Genomic DNA, 22,169 nt, shown 5'->3' with positions numbered 1-22,169 from the left:
CAACACAGAACTAATCATGGAGACCACAAAGGAGTTAACTTCCTTCTATAATATCTTTATATACCACCCAAATCAAGTAGACACCCACCTTTCTCAACCCCGCCCTCTTACCCCCCACTCCCCCTCGCCACTCAACCCTACGCTCTGAGGCTGCCACTTCTACGCCCCCAAACACCCAGCCATCCACCCTTCTCAACCCCCAACTCTTCCTCCCCCTGCCCCCATGACTCACCCCCCCAAACACCCAGCGGATCCTTCTCCCCTTCCTTCCATCCCTGCACCTTCCCCTTTCATGGCACCTGCCTGCTTGCCTGCCTGCCTTCCTGCCTTCCTGCCAGAATTCAATTTCCTTTCTTCCTCCCTCCCTCCCTCCCTCCCTTCCTCAATTTCTCTCTTTTCTGCCTCTCTCTCTCTGTCTCTTTCTCTCCCTCTCACTTCCTTCCTTCCTTCTATCCATCCATCCATCCATCCACCCACCCCGCTAGCGCCTGCTGTATATTTTGTAAAGCGGGGTTAATTTCTAGTTCATTAAATAAATTATAAGCTTACTTATGTCTCAGCTTTCATTATAGCAGAAAACATGGTTTTCTGCTATAATGCAAGCTGAAACATAAGTAAGCTGAGGCCCTCAGTCTTGACACAATGGATCTCTTGAAAGACAGGTGATGTTTAGATAAAGAGTGGATAAATTTAAGGGGGTAGCTGTCTTGGTCTGAAGTAGTAGAACAAGAGCTGAGTGGAGAATTATGGTTCATGTTTATACTTTGGAATACAGTATCTTCGTTATAGTTTCACACTTGTGATAAACAAATTAAAAAGGTGGGCATTTTCTATGCAGTATGTGAAATGGTCTATAAACTACAAGTTTCTTTATCTCCTTTCTGGAAATCGTCTTCCGGAATACGTCATATTGTAAAATACCAGCTCAATGTTTTGACCCAGTAGTTTTCTCCAGAGGAACTGATGTCAGTTGTCTGGAGATCAGCTGTAATTCTGGGAGATCCCTAGGTCCAATCTGGAGGCTGGCAACTTCAGTTGGTTCCCAAGGAAGATTTCCTCGTGCTGTTTTGGCACACCCAGAAGAACGAAAACTATTCTTTTGTCTGAAGTAGTTGAAACTGAGGCTAACATTAATACTAAATTTGTGCATGTGCATTCCAAAAACGTTAGTATCCTGTGCATAAGACTATAAAAAGAGCTCTGCTGGATCAAACCAGTGGTCCATCTTGTCCAGCATCCAGTCTCACAAACAGTTCCTCTGGAGGTCCAACAACAGAGCATAGAAGCAGAAGCTTCCCCCTAATTTTAATGCCTGACTCTGGGATTCAAATATTTACTGCCTCTAAACATGGACATCTCATCCTACCTGGTTTGCTGTGGTCTTTCCTGTATTTTTGAAACGGCTACTGACATCAGTGAATAAAGTCATGTCTGACCCTTGGGGTGACGCCCTCCAGCATTTTCATGGCAGACTCAATACGGGGAGGTTTGCCATTCCCTTCCCCAGTCGTTACCGTTTTACCCCCCAGCAAGCTGGGTACTCATTTTACCGACCTCGGAAGGATGGAAGGCTGAACTGGCTGCTGGGATCGAACTCCCAACCTCATGGACATCACTTCAGACAGCATTTCTGCTGCTTACCACTCTGCGCCACAAGAGGCTACTGACATCAGTGAATAGAAGTACTAAATAAGTGCCTCAGCAAGAGCAAAAAGTGGCAGAGGTTGCCGAAATTATTCATGGGCCTTTGTTGAAGGAGAAAACATATTGTATACTTTATATATAAGGTATTCCTTTGTTTTGTAACAAGTTAAGGCAAGGCAATTGTTTTGAGCCATGAAAGCCCAACTGATGCCTGTTACTCAGATAATTTCAGTAAACCGCCTGCCTTTGTTCATTATTCGAAAGAGTATAATGAACAGATCCCAAATGCTGTGTGGGCCTGTGCAATGTCTATAGTTAAATGGGCAGTCATTACAGCATAGCATTCTCTATTTTAGGCAAGATGCACTTACTTCTTGATGTATGGAGATAATGCAACTGTCTTTACTACGATACTGTTTCCTTCTACTGAGTTGATATGACTTGCTTTTTTTTCTGACCACCTCATACCTCCCCCGGATGTCTTTATTCTTCTAATGATGGTGCATAAGCTAAAAAGCCAGCCCCATTGAAGACATTTCATGGCTGATCAGGGATTAGGAGCTCGGCACATCAGGCTCAAGCCCAACACACTATCCACGGAAAAATATTGCCTCAATGGGTGTATATTTATTTAGGATAATGACGGACCACACCTTTCTCAAATGTTCATGGGAGCTGACCTGGAAAAAGTCATTTAAAAAGATCAGCAACAGGTATAATGTCATGGCTTGCATATGGCTTGTGGCAGATCTAACAAACTATACCCTTACCCTGGCAGAACAGGTGGGCATACTGGTGGCAGTAAGGTCTGACCCAGGAAATGGGTTATCCTGTTTGGGATGAGGTTGCATTCTCCTCCACATGCAGCCAGCTGGGTGACTTTGGGGTAGTCACAGTTCCCTTAGGGCTGTTCTGTCACAGCTCTCTCAATCCCACCTACCTCACAGGGTGTCTGTTGCTGGGAGAGGAAGGGGAAAGTGTTTGTAAGCCACTTTGAGACTCCTTCAGGCAGTGAAAAGCAGAGTATAAATACCCAGCTCTTATTTTTCCTCTAAAGGAGCAGGTTTGTAGCTTGGGGGTGTTCCTGGACTCCGGACTCCTGTTGGATAAATGGATGGCAGCAGTGACCAAGGCGCCTTTCACCAGCTTCGGCCTAGTGAGCCAGGTGCAGCCCATCCTGGGCAGGAGACATCTTGCTTGCCCTACTTCCTTCTTCATACAGTACATGCTGTTGACTCAGATAATAATAGTGCCTGATAATAGTGTCCTATAAACAGAAAGCACATTAATGCTATGCAATGGGAATCTGTGTCCAGGCTCTGATCATTTATACAGCTCATCTTTTCGAAAAGTGGTGGAAGGAAACCCCTTTGCAAGCGGGAGACTGGTTCTCCGTCAAACAGCCAAAAGGCATTTCTTCAAAAGTGAATGGAGGAAATGCAGGATGAGTCTGAAAACAGAGATTAAGATCACAATAAAGTGTTTTTAATTAACTTAATTGCCATCATTTTTTTCACTTTCCATGGCCTCACTGCATCCTCTCCCCAGCACTGAAGTCTTTGTGATGAGATGGAAGAATCGGGTCATTTGGCTGAGGGGTGGGCGTATCGTTCTAGGCCGAGCTGCCGGCTGACTTTTAAGTGCATGTCTCACCATCTTATTGGCTGCCCGGGACAAGCAAGGAAAGCACAAACAGATTTCCAAGCCAGGTCCAAGAGAGGCGTGAACATTCAATTCCTTGACATCAGTGCAGCTCATCTTACCAGTCCACAGCCCTGCTCTATACAGAAGGGATCTGTTTTTAAGAGAAGATCAGCAGCAAAGCACTTGTTCCTTGTTTTGTGCAATTTGTAACAAGGAAAAGTAAAAGAGTACCCTGCTTCCATTACTGGGCCATGCCATCTGAAAATGATAACATTCTTCCAGCATAAACGGTTTCCCCAGCATCCAGAGTAGTATCGTCAGCTTTGTCTGTCCCCAAGAGGGTCTCCCTGCTTAAAAATCTGACCTTGGATCAGTCACAGGTCTTTCAGAGCTCTCTCAGCCCCACCTACCTTGCAGATTGTCTATTGGGGAGGGTGTAAGGGGAGGTTAATATAAGCCACTTCCTTCAGGTAGCAAAAAATGGGGTACACGCCAGCTCTCAAGAACTGCATGATGCCCAAGGCACTCAGCAGCAGACGGACTTCCTAGCATTCCTTCAAGGGGAACAGCCCTGCAGTGAGGGGAAAATGGTCACTTGGATGAGGAAAGGGAGAGATGACATTATTTGGAGGAAAACAAAACAATTTAAACAGTTTGAAAAGGCTTTAGAGGTCTTTATTGGCACTAATGTGCAAAAGGAGGTAAGGTTTGAACTTTGAACTATTACCAAGCTAAACAAAAAGTTCTTAAAAAAAAACAACTGTCCAACTTCCAGGGTAGAGAGGGATGGCAGCTCCTAGCTGTTCTTGGGTGGCGAGCAGAAGGATTCCAATTTGAGCAGATACTTCCAGAGATAATGTGAAAAGAAAGTACAGCTATTATTCAGCCGTAGTTATTCCTTAGAAGAGCTGTTTTTTGTGTGTCTCCTGCTTTTTACTACCCGAAGGAGTCTTGAAGCGTCTGACAATTGCCTTTCCCTCCTTTCCCCATAACAGATATCCTGTGTGGTAGGTGAGGCTGGGAGCGCTCAGAACCATTCAAACTATATGATTCCTAAATAGGGGTGCCAGCCTTTCCCCAGAATTCTGAGGGATCTCCACTTGGGTTCCCCTGGAGAAAATGGTGACTTGGAAGGGGCTCTGTAGCATTCCGGCACTGCTGGGCTTCTGCCCCTCTGCCGATGCCACCCTCACCAGGCTTCGCCCCCCCCAATTTCCAGGAATTCCCCAGCCTAGAGTTGGCAACCCTATCCCGAAATATTCTTAAATAGGAGAGGGAGTCAATGCAGCACAATGGTTAGAGTGTTGGGCTAGCTCAGATCCAAGCCTCGGCTGTGAATTTCAAATGGTGACCTTGGGCAGCTGTTTGCTTTTTCTCCGCCTAATCTACCTCACAGGGTTGTTGTGATGGTAACATGTAGAAGATGAAGAGCATGTGAGCCACCCAGTGCTCCTAATCAGTGGAAAGATATCGTGCATTACATTCTACGTCGATCCTTCTGTGGGTCCATTTGAGACAAACTGTTGACTCAATTCATTGTCTGTTTTTCCAGCTCGGATGAGGAACATAGTAACTTTTTATTTGCTTCTGTTACCCTCAAAGTACCCACTTTTATCTTTTTTTCAAGAAATAGGGAGAAATCAGTATCCACTCATTTGACAAGAATTTTAGCTAAATTGTAATTCCATGCTGCATGTGTTTCTTACCACCTTTGTTTTAAACTTTTCAGTTTTATCCTGTTCTGTAAAAGTGTTTTATCCTTTTGGTTTTGACACACTATATGTTGGTGATTTTGGGGTGGTGTTTTGGCCTGTGGCTACAAGAACTTCAAAGTTCCTTGGAGGAAGTGCCAGGGTAAAACTGTGATCCATTAGGAACTAATTACCATTTAACTGGCCTGTATAGAAGAATGCTTTCCTGGGAGTTCCATTGAGTACAGATGAGTAGGATTCTGGGTAGACCTACAAAGGACCATTCTCCAGGAGTGGGATTTCGACACAAGAGGCATTCCTTTTGACCAAATTTCAACTTGTCAAGCAATACATTTATAAACGTTTTCAAGAAAATCATATATTTTTTTGTGTGTGTCAAACGTGACACTATGAACTAGGGATGCCAGTCTCCAGTTGGGACCTGGGCATCTCCTGAAATTATAGTTTATCTCCAGGTGACAAAGTTCGGTTTCCCTGGAGAAAAGGGCTGCTTTAGAAGGTGGATTCCATAACATTATACTCAGCAGAGGTCCCTCCCCACTCCAAATCCCACCCACTCCCAGCTCCATGCCCCAAATCTCCAGGTATTTCCCAACCCAGAGCTGGCAGCCCTACTGTGTAATCTTTATATCCTTTTGTCACCATTTTCTTGGGAGCATACAAAGAACCTAAAAGAATAATGCTGTGTTAAGAAATGCTTTAATCTTCTCTACCAAATTTTCAAGCTGGGTAAAAAGCCCTCTCTGCTCATTTGAGCTCCTTAATAATACTATTAAAAGGTCTCTCTATAGCCTAAAGCAGGTGGTCTTTCATTCTGTTCAAAAGCAACATTCTCCTTGATACCGTATGACAGTAAAAAGTCTTGACGCGTGCAGGCATTATGGTACCATTAGCCATATAGATTTTTTAGAATTGCACAGCACCTTTTCAAAGTGACATGACGCACCTGGGGAAATAGTCTGAGTTTTGCCTGCAGGTGCATGGGCGTAATCTTTGGTGGCTTTTGCCTTATTCCAATCAATAGTCCTGTGGCTGTGTGCCATTACTATAATTTTGCATGTTAATCTAGGTAAACAGAGATCAAGGAAACTGCAGCTTCATCAGTGCCTCCAGAACAAAAAAAAACGCACCATAAAACAAACCACTGTGAAAATGAAATGGTTTTTATTTATTGTATGGCAGGCGTAGTGCTGCCAGGAGATTTGAGGTTGGCTAACAGCCAGGCATGGGACACCTGGAGGTGGCTGGAATTGCCTGCTTCTGTGTCATGACCCCTAGTGTTCCTTGGAGGAAATACCACCCAAATCATTGGAGGTCTCCCATCCTAATACTAGCCAGGGTTGGCCTAGCTTAGCTTTCAAGAGCTGACAGAATTGGGCTAATCAGATACGGATAGACACTAAAAGGTAAAGGTATCCTCGGTGCAAGCACCGAGTTGTGTCTGACCCCTGGGGTGATGCCCTCTAGTGTTTTCTTGGCAGACTCAATACGGGGTGGTTTGCCATTCCCTTCCCCAGTCATTACCATTTTACCCCCCAGCAAGCTGGGTACTCATTTTACCAACCTCAGAAGGATGGAAGGCTGAGTCGACCTTGTGCTGGCTGCTGGGATCAAACTCCCAACCTCATGGTCAGAGGTTCAGACAGCATGTCAGCTGCTTTAACATCCTATGCTACAAGAGGCCTTCTAAGGATAGATACTACAAGATGGCATATTCCTTCTTTCTCCCTTCCGCTATCATAAACCAGAAGTGCTAGTAGCCTAGTAAGGCAGCCTACATATTAAGTCGATTAGAGAAAATAAAAAAAGAGATTATAATTGCACCATTTGCACCAAAGTCTTCACTGTCAGACATGTACACATTTTCCTGCTCTTTCCTTGCTGCCCTGACTGAAGTGGTGAAAATCAACAGGTTTGCGTGGAATGGCATTGTTGGTCAGGTATAAAGTAATAGCATAATCCCCCCTCGGGGGGGGGGGTACAATAATATGATAAAGTCTAAACATTTCCCAAATATTTTCAGACTAAGTTCCCAGCATGCTATCCACGCGGATGGATGCTGCTTAATTATTTTTTTTTCAAAGAAAGAGCTGAGCTTTGCATGGAAGCCATTTGTCTGATTTAAAAGCAAACCCTGCTCCTTAATTGATGTGTCTCTTTGCTGCAGTATAATTGATGTGTTTGTTTACTATGATATTGTTACCCTACCCTTTTCCTCCTAAGAAAGCCCAGAGTTCTTTACAAATGGAGAATATCCAGCTACCTCTGGGTATGCACATATAATGACAAAACAGAAGAATACAACAGTAAGAATAAGACTTAATGTAAAGAACAAAACCAGGCCCAACTCCTAAAGTACCTTGATAGTTTATAAAAGAGACATGAAGGGTGCTTTTTTTGTTTTGTTTGTTTTTGATGTTCTCCAAAAGATCATTGCTGAGAAATATGTAAGTTGGAAAGGCAAATCTAAACAGTGAAAAATTGACCCATATATTCATACAGTGTGAGTGGGGAAGGGGCTCCGTTCAGCCTGCAGATCCCAGATGGTGAAGTCCTTTAAAAGTAAAAAGAGCTCATGAATTGAACAGGAATCTTCTCTGGGTTTATTCTTGTTGTTCCCTGCTAACATAAGCAGGAATCTAGTGCCACTTTAAAGTTGAACAGAATTCCAGCTTTTGTGAACCAGAGCCTATTTCTTCAGATTCAGTGCATTGTCTCCTTAATAGGTTAAGGTGACCATTTTCACCGATTTTAGTGGGATAGGCCCACTTTTAAAAGAATTGTCCCGCGTCCCGCGGCTTTATTAAAAAGTCTCGCCCGTCCTGGGAAGAGGAGGAGTCCTGGACGGAGGGGCCTTGTCCCTAGTCGTGGACGGAGCAATAGTAGCGGCAGCAGGAGAGAGGCCGGAGGCTGTGTTTAAATGCGCACGGAATAATTCTCATGCTACATGCAACCCACGTACAACTAAACTTGTGACTGAAACAGCACACTCATGCTGGCGCTGGTCACTGGATTCCTGTCTACAGTAAATGCATGCATCTCCACTGTATTGGGTATACAGGGCTTGCTGGACGAAGTGGGGGCCATGCAGAAGCTGAGGGTGGCTGATCCTTCACAGGGGGAAAAGGGACAGTAACGAGCGCAATCCCCATTGTGTGCCCCGGTCGGCTAGCCATCCAGCCAGCCAGCCTGCCTTCCCAGGAGATGGTGAACTTTCTTCATGGGGGGAGCTAAGGCGGCTCCCTAGCTAGTTGGCCTTGGGAAGCACGAGGCCGCCCTGCTGAGCAACACGCAGCCACCTACCCTCTCCCCCGGAGCACCTCCAGCAGAGCAACCACCCCTCTTCCCCGGGCTGCCTGCAGGCTGGGCTGCACCACTGGCCCCCTTGGCCGCCCCAGACCGCTGGTTGTTACCCTCCCCCTGCTCCATTCAGGAAGGGGCCCCCACCTTCCCCCCCTGCTGCCACGACAAGGCAAGGCTGAGGGCGGCCTGAGGCAGAAGCTGGCTGAGTGGCTGGCAAGAGGTGTTGCGGGAAGGCTGTTTGTTGGTAGAGGAGGTGAGAAAGAGGCGGAGGCGGCGAGGAAGAAGAAGAAGAGGGAGGCGGAGTGCGGCTACAGTGAAGTCGGGCGTTCAATGCTGGCTGGGAGAGACACCACAAAGTCAATGACCTTTTGAAAAAGTTGGTGGCTGCTGCCCCAGCCCCACGTGCGCCCCTGCCTCTTCCGACTGAGCTCTGCTTCTCTGCCTCCACAGTGGTGGTGGGGGGAAGGCCGCTCTACCCCTTGGTGCCTCTATCGTCCTCAGCAGCGGTCCGCCAGGAGGCGGCATGCTGCTTCCACCTCAGACCGGAAGTGGCAGCGCCCGTTCTGGCCATACCCCCCCCCCCCCCCCGGAACACCAAAGTGTCCTGCTTTACCAGTATTAAAATCTGGTCACCTGGTGTACCGATCAAGATGGATATTCCTCACTCTTAAGGTCATAAACATATAATTAGACATTCTCAAATGCAACAAATGTTTTTCAGCATTATGCAAAAGGCATATGTTTTCCACTTTCATATTCATTGTACTGTGGAACATGACAGGTTTTAAGAAAGCAAAATTGTTTTCTTGCTTGACAACTTGCCTAGAGATGTCCAAGAAGCGCTTTTATCCAAGTCATCAAACATAACTTTCATTGACAGCCAGGATGGACTTTCTCCTTGGGAAGTAAGGTTAACCTTGCTTTACACTTTTTATCCAACTAGACTCCAATTTAGGGACTGGGAATTAATTTTTCTTCACATTAAATTGGCTAACAGTTGAAGTCCTCCCTTTCCCTGTGACACTCATCTTAGCTCTCTAGCTATTCCTTGAAACTTGCAATTATCTCTGGCCGGCAATATCTTTGTGGTTGTGACACATTCTAATATGTAGGTGGTTATAAGTTGCTGTATGTAGATTATAAAACTGGAGGCTAGACCATAATTTGCCCCCCATGCCACATTTGGAGACTGTTCTGAGACACTATTTTCTGGTGTGCCTCTCTCAAGAATCCCCCCTCCCCCAAAAAACTTTTAAAACATGATGATAATCCATCTTACATGCAGGAAATCTTTTTGGGGAGGGGAACTGTTTTGAAGGTTGTTGATTGGAACAGATGTAATTAGGTTATATCTGACATTTGTAACCTGCCACGAGCCTTTGGGGAGTGGCGGGAAATAAACAAACAAACAAACAAAGGAAATTGACTTACATCCCTCCTTTCACATCACTGTTATCTGTAATTGACAGAAACCCCAAACTTTTCAAAATTACAAAGCTCAGCCTTTCCTGCAATTACTTGCTTAAGCCTCTGACTATTAGAAAATTTCAGAAAAGGTCATGTAGAGGTAATGGGGCAGGATGAGATCTCCAACTTGTCCCTCTTGTAGACTCTTCATGAACCCCAACTGGTTCATTTTAGTTGGAAAATAATTATTTTTCAGCCCTTATTTTGTACGTTCCAAGAAAATGGTTTACTCTTCAATACTGTATCTTCAGAAAATACATATTTCTAAAGGGTGGCATGCCAGAAGAAAAAAGCAAAAAAGGGTATGCAGTGTCTGAATAATTTCTCCTAGCTGCTGTTAGAGAGACAGCTTGGTGTAGTGGTTAAGAGTGGTGGCTTCTAATCTGGGGAACTGGGTTTGATTCCCTACTCCTCCACATACAGCCAGCTGGGTAACCTTGGGCCAGACACAATTCTCAGAGCTGTTTCAGCCTCCCCTACCTCATAGGATGTGTGTTGAGAAAGGGAGTGGAATGGAAAGATGTTTGCGAGTCGCTGTGCCACTCCTCCAAAAGGAAAAAGCGGAGTACCAAAAAACAGAACTTTTCCAGGAAATTCATCGAAACGGAGGGGCAGTTTTCCTCCTCCTTGACTAGCCTTCAAGCAATTTGTACTTAGCAGTGACTGTACCATTGCTCTTTATCCCACATATACATGCTGCAAATTATGTCAAATCAGGCAAAGGCATTATATCCACACAAGCTCCATGCACATTTCCCCATGGGTATGGAATTAGGAAGGGAAATCGCATGTAAGCTTCCGCGCTGTGGTAGCCTGACAGTGGAAGGATCTGCTGGCCTACTTTCTACTGTGCAATCATGACTAATGGGTAGCAGCACAACTGCTAACTCAGCAGAGGTCATAGGCCATGAAAGACCAGCAGGATCTGAGCCAGCTGTATACAGCTGCCCTCGGCTCTGGTCATTCTGTGAGACACATGAGGATACACTCCGGCTGAGAGAGGGGCTTCAATAAGGGAGGCACTTTGAAGAATAATTTTAATTGGGGGGCTCCAAGAGATATAAGTGGACACATTTTATAAATGTGGGAATCTCTTCATTCATATTTTTACCACCTTATAGTCCCCATTATCACATCACATTAGTGTACTTAAATATTAGACCACTGAAGAAGGCCCCAAAAGGGGTTCAAACGAGTTTAGGTTTTTGTTGTTGTTTTTTTTGTCATTCATCCATGTGTCAATATGCTTTGGATTTGTGCTACAGTGCGTAGCTAATGTTGATGTTTTAAAATTTTATATGTGCACATTCATTCATTGAAATAAATATCTGTATTTTAATATTTAATATATTGTGCCGCTGCTCAACATTTTAGGTTCCTGCTTTCTACTGTGCCATCATTACTAAAGAGTAGCAACGCAACTGCTAGCTCAGCAGAGGTCATAGGTCGTAAAAAACCAGTAGGGTCTGAGCCAATTCTATATAGCTGCCCTGTCTTGTTCTGCCTTCTTCTGTATGGGAACAAATGGGAAACCATGAAACAACTGTTTTCTCAACTATTTATGTCACTTTACATTAATGTTCTACATGGGCAAGATGTACTAAAAATGTAATGTGAAGCCCTGGGTGTGATGAGCATATGGGGCATGAAGAATCTATCCTACTCGTAATCTTGCTCCTATGCAGCAAGCTGATTATTCCTCCAACTAATTAAAAAAGAAAAATTCCATGACAACATTTGGTAGGCAGAAAGAATGACATTGCTTCCTCATCATTGGAATACTCTACCCCATATATAATATTAATAAACTGAATAACGCACAGGCAAGCATTTCAAGTTTGGCTCTTCATTGACTGTCTAACACAAGCAGAGTGTCCAAGTGCATGGGAAAAACAGAATCTGTTTTTCTTATTATTCATAATTACACAATTGGATGTACATTAATAATTCTTCGTTACTACATTTACAGTATAAATCAAGACCACCAACAGACATCATCTGGATCACGGCACATCAGACCTCATGGAACAGTGTTTCCCCATGAAAAGACAACTGAACTTAAACTCCACACAAATCAATTAAAGTTTGAGTTGGAAATAAGTTTAGCTGGACCAACATGTTTTGTTAGCAGCATTATTCTGAATGTTATACCTGAAGAAGTGGGGATTTTTACCCTGCTTTTCTCTACCTTAAGGAGTCTCAAAGCGGTTTACAATGACCTTTTCCTCCTCTCCCCACAGCAGACATCTTGTGAGGTAGGTGGGGTTGAGAGAGTTCTGTGAGAACTGTGACTTGCCCAAGATCACCCAGCAGGTCATGTGAAGGAGGGGGGAATTAAACTGGTTCTCCAGATTAGAATCTGCTGCCCTTAACTACTACATTGTGCTGCCTCTTACCTGAAGCAATACATTTATATTTCTATATTATACATATTTATATGCAGCCCAGCCTATCTTGGGAACTCAGAGCAGGTAACAGAAATTATATTCTTCATAAATATGATCACCAAATTTGGTGATCAGGATTTCTCAGCCAGGGTTTCATGAAACCTTGGGGTTCCTTGACAACCCTGGAAGGGTTTCCTGAATGAGTGATTTTCTTTTCCCAGAGGGAGCTCTGACATTTGATATAGTAATTATCCTTTCATTAGAGTAGAGTCCAGTAGAACCATAGAGCCCAACAGGAGTTTGGGGATAAAAGCCTGAGCCTGGAAAGTTTGTACCCCCAAAATCTTATTAATCTCTCAGTTGTTACTGCACTGAAATCTAGCTGTTCAACCCAGATTAGACCTGACATGGATGGTCCAAGGTATCCTGATCTCATCAGATCTCAAAAGCTAAGCAGGGTGGGTCCTGGTTAGGACCCACCAAGGAAGGGCAGGGTCTCTGTGCAGAGGCACACAATGGCAAACCTCCTCTGAATGTCTCTTGTCATGAAAACCCTCTTGGGGGGATCACTATGTTGGCTGTGACTTGCATTGTTTTCTAATTTAATACTACTTTAATCAAAATTAAAGGGTCAATGCTGCATGGTATTTCCCGATCTCCTGAGATTTCGGATGCTAAGCAGCGTCCACATTTGGATGGGAGACCACCAAGAAAGACTGCAGAGGAAGGCAACAGCAGTATTATCCTGTTATATAAAGTTATCCCCCCTACCTTACCATTATTGAAGCTTACTCCGATAGGAGAGCTTTCATGCTTGCTCGGCTGAACTCTTTCCCTTCTAACATTCTCTTAGGGAGGTTTAACCATATTCATTTAGCGGAGAGACTACATTTTCATGGTTGTATGGTCCCCGATCTTCTTCCTCATATTATTTTGTTTTGCCCCAAGTTCTCTTTATACCGCTATGTGATATCTGACATTCTATCCTCCTTTCAATTCCACTGTGATGAAACTGTAACAGTTAATAAATGACTTGATCCTGCTCAAATCGCATTGCAGCATTTTTAGGCAACGTTTTTAGAATTAATTCCTTGTTTTTAACGAAACTGAGTAACTCTGCTTGATTTTTAATTTTATTACGTTGTATCTCCCTACTTGTATTGCTCATTATGCCAATAAAGGCTTCTGCAGCTGTATCTTTACCTCTGCTTCCCACTCATCTTCAAAGCCTTTTCCTGGAGTCGTTTAAACTGGTTAGAGGAACTTTCCGCACATAATTTATATCTATATTTTCCTGCATTGCGTCTGCCCTCCCTATCAAGTCTGTTATGCCACCTCCCGAGTTCTATACCCCTCGTCCCCGCACATTGTTTTCCAGCTGTCACTTCACACTGCCTGAACGGATTGACACTCATCCTCTTCGCGCCTGGGTGAGAAAGGCGGACTTCTCATTCCGCACACGTCGGCCAACGCGCTTGAGAAGTGGCTTTTCCTTGCTCGGCCCCCAGAGTGTGCGGGAAGCGGCCTCCCGTCGGAGGCAAAGGCTCCGCAGGTGGCGGCGGCAACAGCAGCAGCAGCAGCAGCAGGCGAGGGCCACTCCCCGAAGAGGCAGTTCCGCTGGGAAACCACAACAACGAAAAGCCCAACGGCGAGCCTGGCTTGCCAACCGCCGGCCGGGGCACATCTCGCGGTAGCGGAGCCCGCCCGCCGCCTCTTATGCGCAAGCGCCGGCGTTGACGCCGCCCCCTTCGGGATCCTCGGTGGCGACGCGGAAGCGTCTGGTCCTCTCGGCGGCGGTGGCCGCAGCGCACCTCAGCTGACTCGGCGAGACGTTCTGCCGCGGCGGCGGCTGCTGCTGCTGCTGCATCGGGGAGGAGGGGGAAGGAGTCCGCGGCGCAATAAGCAGAAGCGCCTGGCGTTCTCGCTCTGCTCCCCCCCCCCTGCACTGTCGCGCGCGTGCGCGCAGCTTCCAGACGTCGACCAACCCCGAGCTGCCGCACGGGCGCGCGCCGGCTCCTCGCTCCCTCCCCCCACCCCCGCGCCTCTCCTCAACCTCTTCTCGTCCTCGCGCGCGTGCGCGTTCGGGTCGGTTCTCACAGTCGAATCGCCTCCCTCCTCTTCCTCCTCCGGCGTCTGCCCCGCTCGCCCCTCACCTCGCGCTGTCACCGGAGAAGGAGGGGAGGCTGCTCGTGGGAACCCCCGCCGCCTCCGCCCGCCTCCGGCTCGCCGCTCGCTCCCCACAGTCAGTCGACGAGGAGGCCGGCATGTCCGGGCAACAGCCGCCGCCGCCGCCGCAACTCCCGGCGACAGCCCCGCCAGCGCCGGGCAACCCCGCGCCGCCCGCCTCGGCCGCGCTCCTGCTTCACCCGCCGCCGCCGCCTCCCCCGCCGCCGCCGCCCGCCACCGCGGCCCCGCCGCCTCCCCCGCCGCCGCCCCCCCACATCGTCGCCATCACGGCCCCCGCGGCCGGCGGCGGCAGCACGAGCAGCGGCAGCAGCGCCCCGGCCCCGTTCCCGCACGACGCGGCCCTCAACGAGCAGGAGAAGGAGCTCAAGCGGCGCCTCAAGCGCCTCTACCCGGCCGTGGACGAGCAGGAGACGCCGCTGCCCCGCTCCTGGAGCCCGAAGGACAAATTCAGCTACATCGGCCTCTCGCAGAACAACCTGCGCGTCCACTACAAGGGTGAGCAGCCTCGCGGGGCCCGGAGGCCACCACCGCCACTGCAACGCCGGCCCCAGCCCAGGCCACAGCCGCCCCTAGCCCCGGCCTTTGGGCCTCCTCCTTCGGCAGGCGGCACCGAGGCTGACCCCGGCCCCTGCCCGCTGGCAAGCAGACCCCACCGTGCCTGCCGAGCCCCAGTTTCTCTCCTTCCTCCCCACCTTCGTACTCTCAGTCTCTCCTTCTCCCCCATCTCTTCTTCCTCCCTCCCCCAGTCTCTCTTATTTCCCCCCATCTCTCCTTCCTCATCTTCCCCCCAATCTCTTCTCAGTCTCTTCTTCCTCCCTCCCCCAGTCTCTCTTTTTCCTTTCCCCATATCTCCTTCATCCCTCACTCTCTTTTCTTCCGTCCTCCCCCCATTTTCATCCCCCTAGTAACTCCTTCATTCCTCCTTCCTCCCTATTTCTCATTCCTTCCTCCTCCTTCCCTCCAGTCTTTCCCCTTTCTCTCTTCCTCCCATGTATGACCTTTCATTACCTGTCAACACCACTCTGAATCAGAATTGGGACCTTGGGCCTGTTCCTTGTGGAAAGTAGGCCTTGGTTTTTGCTTAGTCTGAAACCCTACTCATGTGGTTTATTGGGGTGGGGAATGCATCTGCACAAAAGTGAAATATTTGTTCTATTACTGTATGATTTTTTTGTGTGTGTGTCTACCGCTTCTTCTCCTTTCATTCCCCCCCTTGGAAATATCCCTTGCTTCATGGGGAGCTGTAGCATCTTGAGAAGGAACCCGGATGGGGGATGGGGAAGAGTGCAGAAAAGAGAACAACAGGAAATAACTCTCATTGGGTCTTTTGAGGAGTTTAGGCAGCATAGTGGAGGCAGTGTGTTTATATCCTTCCCTCTGCTCCTCCCAAATCTGTAAGGGAACTTGCTTTCTGGTTCGGGTGAGAAGGGTATACTGGCTGGCAGGTTTCTTCAGCTGATCGCTTCTCTTGTTGAATAACAGCTTGGGGTCAGGGGAGGAGAAAAGCAAGTCAGTCAGTGTGACGTGTCCAATTAAAAATAACCAGTTAGGGCAAGAAATGTCTGTTTGTTTTAGCAGGAGAGCAAAGGTCAGTAGAAGCCCGGAAAACAGCTCATGTAAAACTATTAAAGATGCATAACAATGGTAGGGGGAGGCAGGTTATAAAACCATTGTTTATTTTTAGGAATTGAGCATGTATGTATGAACAAATACATAATATAACTCATATGTACCAGACCATTAATAGGAGGGAAATAATAGTTGGGCATGTTTAATTTAAGGTTTAAATGAAACTCATGCTGAGGTTTTTGGAACAGTTTGCCGCCTTTTTTCTACTTTTTCTGGAAATGACATAAAAATAAAGTATGATTAAGTAGGGAAGAGTGTTGGTTAATACGTCTTGTAGAACTATGCTATTATTAAAACTAAGAACACATGAGTTCATGCTGACCTGGAAAAACGCATCTGTTGTTCTAGACTCATCTGTTCTGGATTGGCCACTAAGGGCAGGCTTTGGTTAGATTGTCATACGAAGGGGGGGGGGGGGAAGGGCCTGCTGTGGTAAAACTTCCCCAAAGGATACAATGGGGGAATTCATGTGAAATTTTAATAAGTGTGTTACCATTGGCTCAGAGAGATGAAATGATAGACCAAAAGGGTTAAGTGGCAATATTTGTCTTTTGTGGAAGTTTCGGCCTTTTTCAATAAAATATTCAATTTAATTACGTTAATGTAAATTGATGGTCTGGTGAATAAGTGTCTTAGTGGACTAGAAAAAAAACATTTAATGTCCCTATGCTCTAGCATTTAATTTTCAGAGACTGGGACTGAAATAATTTCCATCCACGTGCCAATATGAGAATTTATGTGACCAGGAATCTAAGATATTCCTTAAGTCTCTTGTGAGTTTTTAGAAACTGAATATGTGTTGGGTGGAAACTTTGTACACTATATAAAAAAGTGTGCTAGGCACTGAACTGAACTTTCAGTATGGATGGAATTGTGTAACCTCTTAAGCATTTTTTTGCTTGCTTAAATCTGCCAATTATATGGTTTCTTATACTTTTGAGCATAATTTATGGTTGATACATGTTTGGTTGTGTTTTGTGTTTCTGTTTGTATGCTATTTTGCTAAAGTGTAAACATAGTCTACTTTTGGTAGTATAGCTACAGTATTGTCCTAAGCAAAGTTACACCCTTACAAGTCCATTTGAATCAATGGGCTTAGGTGGGTGTAACTCTCCTTAGTGCTGGGCTTTTCCTGGACTTTCTTCCAATGCTCAAAAATAATGTGTTTCTTCAGGCAATTTGCAGTGAGCTGTGACCACACCTGTGGAGAAGAGGAAAAAGCTGCATAATTTATTACACATGGGCAAGTGTGCAGTATTCGGTAATGACTCTGAGGGGGAGGAACCTTTTTAGTTTCTGAGGGTATGAAAGGAAAAAGGTTGAAGGCTAGACTAGGCAGATATCACTTGGAGCAATATTGATCCCATGAAAAGTTTGTCTGGTGGTGGGATGTAGCATACTAGGGGAAACTTGAGTATAAGCAGTTAAGTTAAATAGAGGCATGTGGTTCTCTTTCTGCAGTGAGGAATGATAGTATTCCCCATGGGAAGAGGTTGCTTTGTGTAGACTGCTACCTGATTGTCTGATTCTGCAGTCCTGTGTACCCTTATTTGGCCATTAATATTAATGCCATTAATATTGCTTACAATTTGCAGCACACAGGTCTTAGAGCCAGAAGTGAAATAAAACCAAATAATGGAAGTTAATCCGAAGAATAGGGTTGGACACATTGGAAAGGCTAGCAGGAAGAGCAGTTGAAGCCTAGGTAAAGGTAAAGGTATCCCCTGTGCAAGCACCGAGTCATGTCTGACCCTTGGGGTGACGCCCTCTAGCGTTTTCATGGCAGACTCAATACGGGGTGGTTTGCCAGTGCCTTCCCCAGTCATTACCGTTTACCCCCCAGCAAGCTGGGTACTCATTTTACCGACCTCGGAAGGATGGAAGGCTGAGTCAACCTTGAGCCGGCTGCTGGGATTGAACTCCCAGCCTCATGGGCAGACAGTTCGTTGAAGCCTACCTTCCCTTTTTCCCCAAGCGCTGTGGGAGACCTTCACCAACAAAATGCACCACAATATAGTGTGCTGCAGCAAAAAGGGAAATTGGATAAAAATTACCTTGTTTGATGTGGGCCTGTGAATGTTCTATATATTCATTGTTCCATAAAATTAATGACAGTGAACTGGTATCATCGCCAATCAATATGATAGCACACTAGCTTGGCAGCGTGGAAGTTGTCATTCATGTTTTTCTGCTGATTATCCCAAGGAATCCTAAAGCTATTCCTCAGCAGAGTGGTACCCTTCTTAATCCATTGAAGTAAGTGGATTGAGATGGAGGTCACTCTCTTTAGGATTGCACTGTACAAATCAAAATTCTTTGTACCTGCTATTTGGCTTTACATTTTTACAGGTGGTATTTTGATAAAAAAAATAATTTGCACCTAAAGCTTTAAATTTGTTTGAATATGTTTAAACCACAGTTGATAGACATTCTCCCCCCCCCCCCCCCAAGATATTTCATTTCAAGCACTGGTACATAAAACCAACATGTGCTACTTCAAACTTTTTTTACTAAATAGAAGTCAAAGTACATATGTTGAGTCACATCACACTTTATTTAGAGCCCTGGAAAACCAGAATGAGTGATCTCATCTTCCTGGTGGCAGGAGGTGATTTGTACCCTATTCCCTATCATGTTTTGATGTGATCTGTTGGTAAGGCTCCGCTTGATGATTAAGAAAAAACAGCAGGCTGCTTGGGACTGGAAAAATGTACAAAGCTCTACTCGCAAACAGACCATTGGATCTGGACCATTGTGTGTGCAGTCACTAGAGGAATAGAAAATCTGAAAAGTGATTTTCAAACATTTGTTTTTACACAGAATGAGATTCCAGATTTTGTTACTTTGGTAGTTAGCCCTGTATCAACATAAAAAACAAAACACAAATAACAAAATGATGATTCCAGGTAGTGTCAAATCAGGGTTTTAAAGTGGGGAACAGGAAGTTTATAGAAAGTTTGGTAAAGGAGGAGCAGAGTAGATTTTTATATTTCTTCAAAAGATTTGAATATTTTTTGCAGATCTTTGTTAGCATAGTCTTTAAGAATGTAGAGGAACAGAGGAGAAATTAGACAAGATATCTTTACAAGTATGAGCTATAATAGGGATATTTGCCCCTCTTTTTAAAAAGATAGCATCCCAACACAGTTTCTGGTTGTGCCTGTATGGATGGTAAGTGCTTAGTGTGAACTCTTTGTGAGTTGTCTGCATCTTAAAAGCACTCTAACTTAACACTGACTTACAATGAACTAGCTGGCCCTATTGATGAGCCCTAGGCAGTTTTAGAAATGACATGTAAGTCTGTCTAATGTCCATAAATCATACGGTCACACTAATTTGTCTAGAATGTTCATGTTATTTAAAAAGGAGTTTGTATTTTGTATATTTAATGTTCAGAGCTAACACATCCCTGAAAGCGATTTTTAACACCACTTTTAAAGGATGTCCTTGTTCATTCTTTTAAAACCTAGCAATGATCTGACTGCATCCTTCTGTTCTCTGACTTTCTCTTATCTGTTGCCAGTATTGACTTGGTCCAAATGTAACAGCAAACCATAGTCTTGACCATGCATTTCTGCCTGCATTAATGCGCTAGCAGTAAATTAGTGTCTACTGATTCACCCTCAAAGTCAGGACTTCCAGTCGTAGTCTGAAGGTGGCTTGAAGTATTGATTTGAAGAAGTGCCAGCCATAGGAAATAGCAACAAGCTAACACTAATTAAGTGCCAACATATAAGAAGTGGAAAGATTCAGAGCTTGATTATATAGGCCGAATGGTTTAAGACTACATCTGAGCTATCCTATTTTTCCTTGTGTTTTTCAGCTAAATATAGACTGTAAGCTAGGATGTGCACAGACTTTACTTCTCCTTTCTCCCCCTCTCTCCGTGCACGGAGAATCCTGGTTAGAGTCTGATTCTGGTCATGTATCATAGGTAAGTGCAGGAATGAGAGTTAACCAGATTTGCCGGTTCATCTACTTGCCCCCTGCCCCTAGAATTGGGATTATAAATCTGGATTAAGATGGTTTAGAATCCCAGAATTTCTCTTAATATTACATGCCTGCATTTGAACATCACTCACAGGTAACAAGAATTAGTTTCTAACCAGGATTTTACATGCCAGAAGAGAGGAAGATCTGTGTTTTTTTTGTACTCTGCTTTTTACTCCCCAAAGGGAGTAAAAGTTTAGCTGCATTTTTTAAGGATGTTTAGAAATGTTAGTGGAATATGGCAGTGGATTTCAGCCCCTGAGCTGCAAAAAAGTGATAAGAAGCTACATAACATCAGGAGTAAGAGGAAGAGTTATGGCTTTGCTGGTGTCAAGGTTAAGTCTATGGACTTTGGTCTGAGAAAGAGAAGGACAGGAACACAAGCCAAGTACAAGGAGGTGCACTATAGCACAACTCAAGCCCAGGATCAAAGTCATAGACCTTTAAATTAGGATTTATGAAATTAAGTTGGAAATCACTGTCCTGGTCAGACGGACTCATATCTAATAAGATCCACCTGTGGAGTTGACATTGAGAAACAGCCCCCCTCCCCAATTTCTAAACAACTCATAAGGTCTGCAGCTAGAGCAGCAAAGGGCTGCATGGCCTCTGTGAAGAATTGCTGTTAATCACTTTCAACCTGGTGATAATCTTCACAATGTTTGGATTATGTAAAGGCAGAGATTTAATGCAGTTAAAAATGTCAAGCTAACATTCAGAAAGAAATTAAAGAAATTACACTTGAAAATCTTAAATACTGTAAAATCAGGTGGTCAACATAGTCTGTGGTATTTCTCACTTTCTGTCATTGGTCATATATAAAGATGTAAGGGCCTGGGGGGAAACCATTTCCTTCCTTTTTTTTTTCTTTGTGTTTAACTGGTAGAAATGTTGGAAAATTTGGGGGAGCACTAATGGGGAAGGCATGGGAAAGCGCCTTTTGATTTTTTTTTCCTTTTCAGAATGAATGAAATGTGCCATAGTAGCATAGGATGTAATAGTTTGGAACTCTTATTATGCTTTTGGACAGTGGTGGCCAATCTGTGGCTCTCCAGGTGTCCCTAGACCACAGGTACTATGAGCCCCTGCCAGCATGTGGGCGGCTGAGGTGGTAGCTGTGGAGGTGAAAAGGAGTCTCATTGCTGATCCACCTACCTCCAGTGCTGTCACCTGAGCTGCCTTCCATGAATTTGCCCTCAGCTGCTGACTGCCACGAGTGAGGTGATCGTGCTAGATGTGGTTGAGATCAGATCTTGCACATTTGCCCGCCTTCCCTACCATCTTCTTACTGCTGGCACTTGAGGGAAGAGTTTGTGGAAGGTGGCTCAGGGGATGACACTCGAGGTGGGTGTGGGGATGAAGAGGTGGTTGAGGCAGCTGGCCTGGAGGCTGAGGCTGACATGTAGGAGTGGGAGCCTCTCCTGCCTCTGCATACCTCAAAATGCTGCTTAGGCAGCCAGCCTGTCATGGAAGAAGAGAAGTCCCTGCCACCTCTCCTCCCCCTTGAGATCTTGTTGCTCTCCTTCCCCCATGACAACCCAGAAGTGAGTAGGGGAGAGGGCACAGGAGTTGTCACTCTCATGGGGCTGAAGCTGCAGTGCCTGGGTTGGCATAGGAGGAGCAGCCCAGTGTGGGAAGGGAGGATAACATTGAGGGTGGGGAAAAAAGGGTTGCAGAGAAGGGTCAAAATGTTCTTTGTTTTCCCCAGAACAGGGTTCAGATTTTCTGGAAGTGTTTACAACTTTAGTCATATGTTACATTGTAGTTTGGATTCAGTGTCTCAGGAGAGTCACTAAAATGATTCCTTGTGCCTGAAAGCACTTTGTATGAACACTGAGATAAAGGGGTAGTGAGGCCTCAAATTTAAAATGGATTTTGATTACAGATATATTCTTTGTTGCTCACACGCTGGCTTGATTATTTAGCAGCCTTAATTAGAATAAGCTGGTTACCCATACTGCGTTCTAAAATTACCAAAGCTGGTGTACCGGTTCAGTTTTGGAACTATGTACAAGTGCAGGAATCATCTCAAACGTTCCAGATTTAAGTAAAATGTTGCTGCTTATTGCAGCCAGATTCCAGTGTACTAATGCGCTGGAGGTCAACAAGATTTTTGGGGATATGATCTTCTGAGAGTCAAAGTTCCCTTTGTCAGATATCTGATGAATTCCTTGAACAAGGAGAGCAGGTTTTTATTCCCTGCTTT

The 22,169-nt window shown here is 45.3% G+C and overlaps 1 protein-coding gene across 1 annotated transcript in view; it reads left to right on the top strand.

Moving 5' to 3' along the window:
- Positions 1-13,902: 13,902 nt before the first annotated feature.
- The window catches only part of RANBP9 (RAN binding protein 9), a 35,182-nt gene continuing 26,915 nt past the window's right edge, over positions 13,903-22,169 (top strand). Inside the window, exon 1 of the mRNA XM_077353059.1 lies at positions 13,903-14,839. Within this exon, the coding sequence (XP_077209174.1) occupies positions 14,422-14,839 (418 nt within the window). The 5' untranslated portion in view covers positions 13,903-14,421. The remainder of the gene's footprint in view (positions 14,840-22,169) is intronic.

The sequence above is a fragment of the Paroedura picta genome, chromosome 9, assembly GCF_049243985.1.
Source record: "Paroedura picta isolate Pp20150507F chromosome 9, Ppicta_v3.0, whole genome shotgun sequence".
NCBI classification, from domain to species: domain Eukaryota; kingdom Metazoa; phylum Chordata; class Lepidosauria; order Squamata; family Gekkonidae; genus Paroedura; species Paroedura picta.
Note: the sequence above shows the minus strand (reverse complement) of the source record. Positions and strands in the feature narration are given on the sequence as shown.